Consider the following 13,627-nt stretch of genomic DNA (forward strand, 5'->3'; position numbering starts at 1 on the left):
CACGCAAAAGCAGCTCTATGAAATTGGGCCCTGGTTCGAATCCCACCTCAGACCAGAACCTTGTACATGTACAGTATGTAGATTGGGTTTTCAGTTGCATTAAAGGATTTGGGTACTTTTTCAATACATTAAACTTACAAGGTTTGAAGAAAATTATAGTGGAAAGCTTCCCTTCAAATATTACTTACTGAGGTGCTGCAGTTTTTGAGAAATGAGTAAAACAATGTATTAAATGAAAATACGTTTGTAAATGCTTAAAATAATTTTGGTCTCATGAGACGAAAATTATTTTCATGACATTGTTTTACTCATTACCCAAAAACTACAGCACCTCAGCTCGTAATATTTTCAGGGGAGCTTTCTACTATCATTATCTTCAAACTGTGTAAGTTTAGTGTAAATCTGTGGACATTGTGTTTTTTGTCCTACAAAAAGTTAGTACATACACCCTTTAAAGCTTATTCCCATTGAGGTTTTTCCTCCGAGCAGTTATGTTAAAACTGACCATTTCCTCTAGTTTCCCAAACTATTTGGCATTTGTGCTGTTGGAACGAAAGACTGGCTTATTGAGAAAGAAATTAATTTTGTTCTGTGTACATAGGGTAGCATGCCTCTCTTTTAGTCAATACTACGCTAATAATCTTGATCCCATGGTGAATGTATTAAACAGGTCTCTCTCTGTTTTGACATGATCCATGCATGTAATCTGATTAAGGATTAGTTAAAGGAACACGTTGCCTTGGATCGGTCGAGTTGATCTTTGAAAAGCGTTTGTAACCGTTTTTTATAAAATGCATATGGGTAGAAAGATGTTGTAAAAGTAGAATACAATGATCCACACAAACATGCCTCGAAATTGCGTGGTTTTCCTTTTACCTTGTCGACTAACACGTCGGCAATTTATGGGGGTCAACATTTTGACCCCCATAAATGGCCGACAATGTTAGTTCGCACAGTAGAAGGAAAACCACGCAGTTTCGAGGCAAACTTGTGTGGATTATTGTATTCTACTTTTAAAACATCTTTCCAACCATATGCATTTTATAAAAAACGGTTACAAACGCTTTTGTTTTGACCAACTCGTCCGATCCAAGGCAACGTGTTCCTTTCATCAGTTACACAATGCAGATAACACAAGTTTATGCCAGTGGCTGATCACATATTAAACGTACAAAAGACAAAAAATTCATGCCGACCATGTTAGTTCGCACAGTAGAAGGAAAACCACGCAGTTTCGAGGCAAACTTGTGTGGATCATTGTATTCTACTTTTAAAACATCTTTCCAACCATATGCATTTTATAAAAAACGGTTACAAACGCTTTTGTTTTGACCAACTCGTCCGATCCAAGGCAACGTGTTCCTTTAATCAGTTACACAATGCAGATAACACACGTTTATGCCAGTGGCTGATCACATATTAAACGTACAAAAGACAAAAAATTCATGCCTAAACATGTAACTTTCCCCAAAATTCGACTCGTGGTCACTATGAAAAAGTTCCATGTATGAAGAAGGTTTATTGCTTTTAAAAGACACTGGACACTATTGGTAATTGTTAAAGACTAGTCTTCTCAATTGGTGCATCTCAACTCATGCATAAAATAACAAACCTGTTAAAATTTGAGCTCAATCGGTCGTCGAAGTTGAGAGATAACAGCGACAGAAAAAACACCCTTGTCACACGAAGTTGTGTGCGTTCAGATGCTTGATTTCGAGACCTCAAATTCTAAACCTGAGGTCTCAAAATCAAATTCGTGGAAAATTACTTCTTTCTCGAAAACTACTCCACTTCAGAGCAAAATGATTCTCACAGTGTTTTATAATCAAGAAAGGTTTTATGATAATAATTATTTTGAACAATTACCAATAGTGTCCACTGCCTTTAAAAGCCATTATGAATTGAGTGAATTATGTGTATAATATTATTTATTCATGCACTTTATCACATCCCTAGGCATATCAAAGCTCTCAATATTTGTTTTCAGGATATATGGTGGTTTTTATTAGTACAAAGTGAAACTATCAAAAAGAATTACTCGAAAATGAAAATGAACAAAAAGTTGTCATTGCTCTCTATGGTCACAAAGCCTCTTGTAGGCAAGGATTCATAACTAGGACACTAAGTATGTACTTGAAACCTGTGTAACTGAACACTGCGTTCAGTGGAAACTTAATATTATTAGTGCTGTTGGAACAAAGGGAAGCGCCATGTTTTTTTTACAACCACGGGGAAGGAAGTACTTGAGTATAAACTTCCACAGAGTGAAACAATACCACATTATGCTGACAAAAACAATCAACCTCTAAAACACAGGAGCATGACATGACTGGGTTCAAGGGAAATTGTGATAATTATTCACTTTCCGACCGGTAAATCGAACCCGTCACAGGCCAATTACATGTATGCTTCGTTTTTAAAAGGGCAAGGGCACCAAGACATTTTCTCCTTGGTAAAGGGCACCCCATGAGGAAATTGTTAATTACTACTGGAGCATTTCAAGGGCACCAAGGCCTAGCTGTGACTACATTATCAGGCCATATCTCGTTGGGCCCCCCTGCCCCCTTTCAATGTTGGTTCCAATTGCCGATTGTCTTCTGGGTTACAGTCAACATTGAGCAGGGGGCGGGAGGCGGGGGACAAATTTCTTATTGTGAATGGGAAGTGCACATTGAATTGTTTTATATAACGTTAGGAATGGCTGGCCAAAGCATTTTGGCCGGGATTGTAGAAAGAACTCATGAAACAGTGCACTATCATGTAATTCAGTGCCGATGCCAAAATTTGAGATTGTTATACATGTATAAACAAACAAATTAAAAGGGAGATTCCACAGTGATCAACTGTTGCTCCTAAGAATTTCCCCCAACGATGGCATTTGTATCTCACAGGTCACCAGATGGAAACATCATCATGAAGAAAACAAACCATCGCGTGCAAAAGTTCACACACACCTTTGGTAATTGTCAAAGACCAGTCTTCTCACTTGGTGTTTCTCAACATAAAATAACAAATAGACTGGTCTGTGACAATTACCAAAGGTGTACCTTCCCTTTAATTGTAGTAAAAACTACTCAAGTACATCTATTTTACACACCGTACATTATTGTATAGCACTCATGAAGAGCAAGGACTCATGAACACATTATGAAGCGCCACTGCAAGGTTTCTGTATGGATTATTTTTTGTAAACAATCAACAAGGATAAAAAACAAACAAACACAACGTATGTTCATACGACCAACGAAAACAGATGTTAATTTCCTACAAAATCTATTTTGATAATTAAATGCACTCAGTGTCATTGAACCCAACAACTCTGAACCAAAAACGACTTGCACTTGAACCACCATGTTAAGCTTTTGCTCATGAATGCTAAACAGACATTTCACTTGAGAGGGTAAACTATGTATATTTGGTTTGCGTGTATCTACTTGCCAGGTAGAGTTTGTTCTTAGAGGACTGTCTTGCTATGTATTCTACTGCCGTGGAGTAGATTTATCGGATGTTTGGGAGACTTCTCTGTTCTGAAAAGAACAGTCCTGCTTTTAAATATTACCAGGGCGGATGGTATAGAAAATAGACTGGACTACTACTGTAGCTTATAGGATCGTAATTAACTGAACTTCCGCAGAGTCAGTTCTGAATTGGTCTCAATGATTCGACTAGCTTGCTCTAGAGTCATCGTCAGGAGAACAAACTCTACCATGCAAGTAGATACACACATGGTGTTACCGCAAACCAAATGTACATTAATACCTCACCATGTAATGCCTCAAATCCTGTGAGGTAAATAATGATTTTACAATCGAATGTACAATATTGGTATTTCGATTTTGACTGTCATCCAAACTATAAATTTGTCAGTGCGTCAAACCCATGACCTTTGCATTGCTGAAGTAGATGTCTTACCACTAGACCACCAAGCTAGCCCAGTGGATAGAGGCATTTTGAATGCAAAGGTTGTGGGTTCAAATCCCCCTCCAGTGATTCGCCTGTAAAATTTTGTTTACAGAACTCGGGACAGGAGGGGTATACAGTTCGGTGTATGGGTAAAAAAAACTATTTTAAAAATTATTTATCCCCGATGCAAAAATTAGCATCTATTCTGTATTTTTTAAAAGGATTGTACATATAGATTAACATGCGTGTAACTGGCTCATTTCGTATTAAAGGCAGTGGACACTATTGGTTATTACTCAAACAAATGTAATGTTACTGAACAAATTTAGTGCACAGCACGCTTATTTTGAATAGCAATAATATGATTTTTTAGTAGCAACTGGCACATTTTGCATGGCATTTTGTTCTCCTATACATCATGGGAAATCATTCCAGTCCACTCAAAAGATAACAATCCTTGGCTATTAAAGGAACACGTTGCCTTGGATCGGTCGAGTTGGTCTTTGAAAAGCGTTTGTAACCGTTTGTTATAAAATTGCTATGGTCAGAAAGACGTTGTAAAAGTAGAATACAATGATCTACACAAATATGCCTCCAAATTGCATGGTTCTCGTTTTACCTCGTCAACTAACACGGTCGGCCATTTCTCGGAGTCAAAAAGTTGATTCCTATTTAAACGGCCGACTGTGTTACTTCGCGACGTATAATGAAAACCTTGCAATTTTGAGTGATACTTGTGTGGATCATTATATTCTACTTTTAAAACATCTTTCCAACCATATACATTTCATAACGAACGGTTTCAAACGCTTTTTTATAGACCAACTCGTCCAAACCAAGGCAACGTGTTCCTTTAATGACCATAATGATATCTGAAAATCAATCCTCGTATCCTCTGTCAAGACTTCAAATCTCACTTAACCCGAGCATATAAAAAGGAAACAAGACAGAGTTGCCACGGTAACGGCAGCTACGCAGTGCGTAGAGCTACTTATCATCACTTTTTCTTCCTCAGGTCTTGGGTTGAATGACCCCCAAGTAAAAAGTTACTACTACAAGAAGACAGTCAAGACAAGATGTGAGGGAAATATCAATGATACAAGATATTAAATTTGCATCGAGGATAAAGAATATTCATTTTGGTTTTTACCCATATGAAGCACTGTACATTCAGAACTTTCCCGAGTTCTGTGAAAAACATTACCCGTAGTCATTTAGGGTGATCCAGGACGAACGTGGGTAACTATCTGGACACGCCTGCCTGGAAAAAAAACACGCCACACACCGGGGTCGACCCAGGGGAGCTAAACAAGCGCACCCATAAATTACTCGGGTGGGATTTGAACCCATGACCTTTGCAAATCTAGAGCAGTGTCTGTTCCTTGCTCTATGGTCATACTACATGTACATGGACGTAGTCATACCAACTAGACCACCGGGATTGCCCAGTAGCTAGAGGCAGTTCGAATCTTATGACATGGTAATTCTGCTAATTTAAAGGCACTGGACACATTTGGACTACTCGTAAAAACTTATTTGGTAACCAGCAATGGAGAGCTGTTGATAGTATAAAACATTGTGAGAAACGGCTCCCCTGAAGTAAATTAGTTTTTGTGATCGAGGTAATTTCTCACCCAAATAATCAAAAGACTTCAGCTGAAGCCTTCAATGTTGACTTTGCATCTGAAAGCGCACAAAGTAATCCAACAAGGATGTTTTTTCTTTCATTATTCTTTTGCAAATTCGATGACCAGTTGAGCCAAAATTTTTACAGGGTTGTTATTTTATGCATGTTGGGACATGTCCAGTGCCTTTAAACTGAGGCTGTTAATTATGAGGGAAAAAATTAAACAAATTCTAACCCATTTGGAAATAAACGATCGTAAAACAGAAAGTAACAATTTGTGAAGTTTCACATCCCATGGAAAAGAGTCATCATTTCTGAAAACAAACATCACTTTTGAAAAGTCATGATGAATACGAAGTCATAACAATTCGGATAGACATGATACACATGTGCTCGCAGGCTTTTTCATGGCTTCTTCATGACGCGAGCAGATTCTATCTTTTAGCAGACACTTTTTGATTGATTTTAAATCTGCCCCCAACCAGGCTTATGGCACGATGATAGTATTGATTTACCCATCATTTAAACAACTAATTAATTAATTCTCAGAATTGTAATCAATAAACGTGCCCATTCACTAGTCTGGTTTTACACTAGTAAACAGGAAGTGTTCATTTTAAAATTAATAATAACAGGAAATCTTTATGGGGATACAAAATAAAATTATTATTTTCATCAAGAGTAATGTTGTATTGTGGCTTAACCATACATATATGAACCAGCAGAAAAAAATGGTCGGGACTACTGTCAAAGTCAGAGAAATAGCAATTGGTTATTTTGATCATAACATTGAATCAAAATAAGCCTGATATGAAATAAAACAAATCATTTGATAATAATAAAAGGTTTACAGGCCCAATTTCATGATTTATTTGTAATTTTACACCAGAAATCAGTATTTATTAAGTTGTTTCTCCGTAGAAAGCCATTTCTTGCTGTTCCTACCTAAACAACAACATACTGATCATGTTTACAATGTACATTCCAAGAAGAGTTTTGATGTATATTTGGTTTGTGGTAACACCATATCTACTGGCCAGGTAGAGTTTGTTCTTTAGAGAACTGTCTTGCTTTATTCTACTACCGCGGAGCAGATGTTCTGGGTAGTAGAATACAAACTCTACCTGGCAAGTAGATACACACATAGTGTTAACACAACACAAATAATACAGTACATTGATATGTCACCATGCAATGCTTCAAATTTGATAATTTCATTGGTTACATAAGGCCATCATAAAAAACAAAAATGGTTGATCAAGAATAAAGAAATCATCACAATCACTATAAAACGGAGGGTTTGTGTGCTTTTGATGTTTTCAATAGTTTTTTCAAACAAATTTAACTCCTAGATGACATTTTCTGTAAATTTTTTCAAACAACTAAGCACAGTGTAGCCCAGGTAAATATTTGCAGAATTGTTCTTGCTTTGCCAACATGAAAAAAAACATTCTTTAAACATCTTTTCAAACCTGTACATTTTGAGGAAGTAAACAGCTGAAAAGGTTGTTTTTTATTATTACAAAAAATAGAATAAAAATGGGGTCGGGGGGTTTTGAATGGTCGGGCAGGACGATCAACAATTTTTTTTTATGTGGCCTAATACACTTTATCTTTCAGGGTTAGCAGTAGACCTAATGCTCCAATCAAACCATAACCTACTCCCAGTTTTTAAATTTTTGCACTGTACGTTTTGTTCGTGTATATTTGTCAGGTTGATTTAATGAGGCTGGAAGATAAATTCGTTATCACAAGCGCGGTCGTGGAATACAGAAAAAAAAAGCACATCTCCGTCCCATATCCAACTCGGCATCATTGGATGTATAGGACGCAGAAGACGGGAAGCACTGTATTTTTTTCACATTTCACTCGCCTTTGTACATGATAACTTAATCCGCATAATCTGAATGAATCTGTGCTGTTTGTACCTTTAATCTACTTGTTAAGTGAAGTTCCCCTCCACATAATAACTTTTTAACATGAACGTGCAGCAGAGTTGGATGAATCACTTCCTGAGATCTTAAACACACTACAATTTTATACTTAAACCTGCAGCACTAAGTGTCAACGCCCCCATACACTTTACGATGGAAACGACGGTAATAGCACTCCGCACTAATGATGTCACTGTTGCTCAAAATACACGTCTGTCGGATACACCCAACCCTTAACGTGAACACCGCATTTAATACTCTTTTTCTAAAATAATTGTTTCTTTACAATTGTCCTGTCTAAATTGTAATTTTGATTTGCTAAAGATCACTTTTTTTTCTTGTTAGTTTCATTTCCATTTTTGTATTGTAAGTTTTTTAATGTTTATGTTTTAATTCACCCTCTGGCCACAAACACTTTTCTAATTGTGAATAAAAAAACATTTCAACTCATATCAAATCCAAAAATCTTTCAGCGAATTGGCTCTCCATAACTAAGTCACTTATTATTTAAAAAAATCATTTTTGATTTTTGAATGGCAGGAGGCTGAACACAACAAATTAAACACCTCTAACTGTAAATGTACAGTACACTGTACATTAAGTTACCACGAATAGCATGATTTCAGCCAACAATGCATCTAGCAAGAAATTTAGACTGAACTTATTTTGTGCCCAGTGAATGCCAATAATATTGAGTAGCAGAGGGTTGATTTCGAGTAGCAATCCAAACATTTTGTGTAGCATTCTGCTCTGCTTTACATGGGAAATCATTCTCTGCCCACGCATGGGTAAACGTTGTGAAAATGTACACAGTGTTTTTTATGTGACTCCTGGGAAATAGTCAGTGTTTTAACATCCTGATTTATTTTTAAAGTCTGATGACATTTCCTCTCTATGTTTATCCAGGTGATTCACAAGTGAGTCCACAGTCATGATGAAGTGGCAGATTACATACTGGATTTAATCACTGCAGATTATTGGGCTCTTCAAACAATATTATTTTTACTTATTCGTATTATTCATGTAAGAGAAAGGTGATTTTAATTAAAGGCAGTTGCCACTATTGGTAATTACTCAAAATAATTATTGCCATAAAACCTTTCTTGGTGATGAGTAATGAGGAGAGGTTAATGGTATATAACATTTTGAGAAACGGCTCCCTCTGAAGTGCCATAGTTTTCGAGAAAGAAGTAATTTTCCACAAATTTGATTTCGAGACCTCAGATTTAGAACTTGAGGTCTCGAAATCAACCATCTACGTAAACGCACACAACTTCGTGTGACAAGGGTTATTTTTCTTTCATTATTATCACGCAACTTCGATGACCAATTGAGCTCAAATTTTCACAGGTTTGTTATTTTATGCATACGTTGAGATACACCAACTGTGAAGGCTAGTCTTTGACAATTAATACTGCCTTTAATAAGATCCGCTTTCAGGGGTTGAAATAGCCACTAGCCCGCTAGCCCGGGACTACCAGATTTACAGCTGGGCTACTCATTTTTCCAGTTTGATAGCCCGACGGGTTAGTGGACAAATAAAGCAAAAATCAACATCATGAACTGTGCTCTTTTGTAAAATGAAATACTTGACCAATTTGACAAATTTACCATTTTGTGCCATTGACTCCAGATGAATGTGTTTTTCAGGCTACCAAAATTTCATCAGGGCTACTAAACATCCTGAGTTACTAGCCCTGCTGACTACCATAAATACGCACAATTTCGACCCCAGCGGCTCTCGATCTGATCTTTCTCTTTCCACGTTAATCAATGGATGATAAATCCTACATGTTTAAAAGAGTACCTGTTCATTCAATCATTATCATCCTCTTGTTATTCAGCCTCAAACGCAACAGGCGTTTATTAATTCATTTACTTTTTGTCCAATGACAATAAAATTAAAATCACAATTGGAAAAATGGCCCTTTGGGAAAGACACTTTATTAATTTGTACACACTGTATCTTTGTGCAGCGAAAGGGGAAATATAATTTATAGTAAACATGACCCCCCCCCCCCCCCCCCCGATTGTTTTTTTTTTGGGGGGGGGTCGCTTAAATAAATGGTTTTATCGACAATAGATAGCCAGGGGTGCGTTCCACTCGCGCAAACGACTCGCAACTGTTCGCGCAAACGTTTTTGATCTTTTGAACGATTAGTGCGTATACGCGATGTCAATATGGCGGCGCCCTGAAATGAAGATGGCGCGCACCATACGTAGTTTTTTTTTTACTTTATTTTGCTGCAATAGTCCTCTTTTTGACATCATTACATCAACTAATTGACTTTGTTATTCCAAATCTGCATTATCATCCACCGAAAATACAATGTAATTATGTTTGTGACAAAGAAATAGTACCGTATGCTTGTCCGCCATTTTAAAAACCACTCGCCAACACCTCCGAAGTATGTTCGCCTAAAGTTGCCAACGTTCGCCAACGGTGGCAGCGAACAACTCGTTCCACTTGAAATTGTTGGCGAACGTGCGCAACTGTTGGCAACGTTTGGGCGAGTGGAACGAACCCCTGGTACCAGACAACTTGACATTTGTGATAAAAACACGCAATGCTTGAAAGCTGTTGGCCTGCTTCTTTGCCACCATTATATCCCAAAGGTCTGAATACTTGGCACAGAATGTCCATTTACCTCCATGTTACAGTCCCCAGAAACACTTGAAATACCACTTTACAACCTCCATTTGAGTTTCAGGTTTCAAATTGACTTTTCCTTCATTTAAAGACATGAATTCATTTTGGCTACGTGGAATAATACAAATCTGTTCAGGCACAGCAATTTGAGCAATTTGTTTCAATTGAATACACATTGTTCTATTTTTGGGCCATAAAACCTGCTGTGATATATTTTTCCAGTATCACATTACTTCGAAGTGAAATGTTTCTCAAAATTTGCATTTTGGTCTTCTGACAACAGTGTCATTGTGTTAAAAGAAATCATCTTTTTTAAGCACCTTTTACAAAAGTTACAGAGAGCTGTACAGAGTATTACGAATAAACACAAATTCATGTGTAACAACTTGGCTTAGCATATTAATAATTATTTTAAAAGCAAAATGAGTTTTATCATGTCTTCCAATGATTCAAGAGATGAAGCCTGACAGATTGGAAGAGGGTTTGTTTGCTTTTCGTTATTTATTATTTTGGGGTACAATAAACTACATTAACTTGAAAATGAGCTGAATTGAATTGAGAAAAACCGAAGCTGCTCCATAAATCTCTGTCTGATGCAAAATTACTTTGAGGTGAAATCTTTCTCAAAATAATCTTGATTTGCATTTTGGTCTTCTGACTAGTGTCATGTGTAATAATAACCAATTTTTACAAAGCACCTTTTACAAAAGTTACAAAGAGCTGTACTGTACAGAGTTTCTACGAATAAACACAAATTTATGTGTAATAACTTGGCTTAGCATAAAAGCAAAATGAGTTTTAACTTGGCTTTGAAGGATTCAAGAGATGATGCCTGACGGATTGGAAGATGATTTGTTTGCTTTTATATATTTATTGTTCTTTGGTACAATAAAGCCATGTTGACTTGAAACTGAACTGTTGAGAAAACCAAAGCTACTCCATTCCTTCAGCAAATCTCTGTCTAAAGTGACTGCACTCAAAAGTGCTCAGAAGCGCTCAAAGTACATGATGAAGAGTTATTATTGGACATTGCTAGTGGGCGAGAAGCCTACGTGATAACAACGTCTCCTAATGTCTTGTTTTGTACTGTCTGGATTGAAAGGGCACCATAACAGGATGTGAAATATTCCACTAAGAAAGGTGAAGTGATCCTGACAAAACCATCTAAGACTATCAAGATATATTCCAAGAACCGCTTGAAAATGTTTGTTAAATTGTTGAACATTACATTTATTCCAATCCTTCTCGGGGACATGGAGGTAGAAATCATCAGGGATAAATTAAATCAGACAGTAACTTGTGAAAATGTCTAGAGGTGTTTGGGGGAGAACAACATACTCAAGTGTTAATTTAAAGACACTGAACACTATTGGTAACTTAACAACGACCATTTTTTTCACTTGGTGTACATCTCAACAACAAAAATAACAAGCCTGTGAAAATTTGAGCTCAATCGGTCATCGAAGTTGCAAGATAATAACAAAAGAAAAAACACCCCTGTCACACGAAGTTGTGTGCTTTGAGATGCTTGATTTCGAGACCTCAAAATCTAAATGTGAGGTCTCAAAATCAAAATCGTGGAAAACTACTTCTTTCTCGAAAACTACGTCACAATGTTTATACTACATCAACGGCTCCCCATTACTCATTACCAAGTAAGGTTTTATGCTAACTATTTTGAGTAATTACCAATAGTGTCCACTGCCTTTAATAGATGTTAAATTTGCATCGGGGATAAAGAATATTAATTTTGGTTAAATATCCATATTGACCCATTTCACTGTGCGTTTTTATTTAAACTCTATGCTGCGCGTTATGCAGTAAAGTGAGCATTTTAGGCGACGCAGCGTTAATACACGTAAACCTAACTGCCCACCAACATGGTGAGCGTGGCATTGGTCGCTGCGTGTGATACGCATGCAAGGGGTCAATACACCAACGTGTAATAGCACTGAATATTCAGTACTTACCCAAGTTGTGTAAAAAAAAATCACAGGCATATTAATCGAGTGGGATTTGAACCCACAACCTTTGCGATTCTAGAGAAGTGTCATACCAACTAAACCACCCAGATTGCCCGGCGACTAGCGGCAGTTCGAATCCTCTGTTATAGTTAATTTGCTATTAAAATGGAGTGATTTGAAAATGGTGCTCAAAACAACTTAACATTTAACAGACCGTTTATAATGATTGTAACAGAACAATATTCATTCAGAGAATTATTTTTTATTCTGTTGGCTCTTACCTTTGTTGTGCATTTCCTGACTGGTCCTCAATCGGTCCTGGGAAATCTCGCTTCTGCTGAAATTGTGTAGCAAGTTTCTGAAGAGACTGCGCAAAGAATAAAACAGAAAGGACAATAAATAAACAAATTTAACGGCAAGGATTTATTGCAAAACTTTTATCCATCAAATGGCAAAACAATGTACATAATTGTAGGCTACACTAGAACGCTAACGCAGTAGATGAGTAATAGAAAAGTACAAAACATTTAAAGGCCTTGCCGTTTTGTTTATAGAATTGCCACCTAATCCCATGTAACACAGGGCAAGCCAAGTGTGAAAATACACTAGTTTTAAATAGTATTGTTGCAAAAAAAATTGCTATCCTGGCCTGTTATGGACAAAATTATGACAAAATTAATGATTTTTAAGGGTATTAAAACGCCCCACTTTCTAAAAAATATCACTGTTGTTTTGTTTCCGCAACCTATAAACACAACCAGGAACCAACTGCTTTGATAAAACCAATCAATAACACCTTCCTGTGTAAACCATAAACTATCCTTTCTAGAATACTATTGATTAACTCTTTCTGTTTGTCAACTTGGTCTACAATGTGGATAGAGAATATCCAGTTATCAACTCGATATGAGAACTGTATGTAAATCCAAAACACTGAATACAATTGCAATTAAACTCTCAACGAAAGTATAGCATTTGTATGCAGCATTGTTTTATTTATCCAGCAACTACAATTTGTGCGCCATGATCTTGATGGAAAAGTGCCTTGTAAATTTTAATTGTTATGTTATGTTATGTAAATCCAAACCCTGTTTATCCCATGTGGACTGAATGTAAATTGACAGATCATATGACATTACAGTAAAAGGGGTGAGAGAAAAAGCCAAGGGACTCTTAAAGGCAGTGGACACTATTGGTAATTGCTCAAACCTACTATTAGCATAAAACCTTACTTGGTAACGAGTAAAGCCCAATTCATACCTCCTGCGAATGCGAATGCAAAGTGAATTTTGGTGACGCAACAATCGATACACGCTCCATTTCCCTCTGTGATGCAATAAAATTCGCATCGCACGAAGCATTCGCAGGACCAGCAATCGCATTTATCTTTATTTTTGCCGGTTTTCTTAAAATTTTCACTTTTTTTTTTCTCGCTGTAAGATTAGATTGTGTAAATCTAGTTAACTATTATTATACCTGTATTTTTAAAGTGTTTTGTTTGTAACAATGTTTAAACCTGTAAATATCCATTTTTATTTTTTTAATGGAC

At 36.7% G+C, this 13,627-nt stretch overlaps 1 protein-coding gene across 8 annotated transcripts in view; it reads right to left on the minus strand.

Moving 5' to 3' along the window:
• LOC139935856 (F-BAR and double SH3 domains protein 2-like) overlaps window positions 1–13,627 on the minus strand; it is a 60,487-nt gene that overhangs the window by 37,327 nt on the left and 9,533 nt on the right. For all 8 annotated transcript variants that reach the window (XM_071930461.1, XM_071930459.1, XM_071930460.1 and 5 more), the window contains exon 4: window positions 12,360–12,445. In XM_071930461.1, the coding sequence (XP_071786562.1) occupies window positions 12,360–12,445 (86 nt within the window). The remainder of the gene's footprint in view (window positions 1–12,359; window positions 12,446–13,627) is intronic.

This window comes from Asterias amurensis, chromosome 4 (assembly GCF_032118995.1).
Source record: "Asterias amurensis chromosome 4, ASM3211899v1".
Lineage (NCBI taxonomy): Eukaryota > Metazoa > Echinodermata > Asteroidea > Forcipulatida > Asteriidae > Asterias > Asterias amurensis.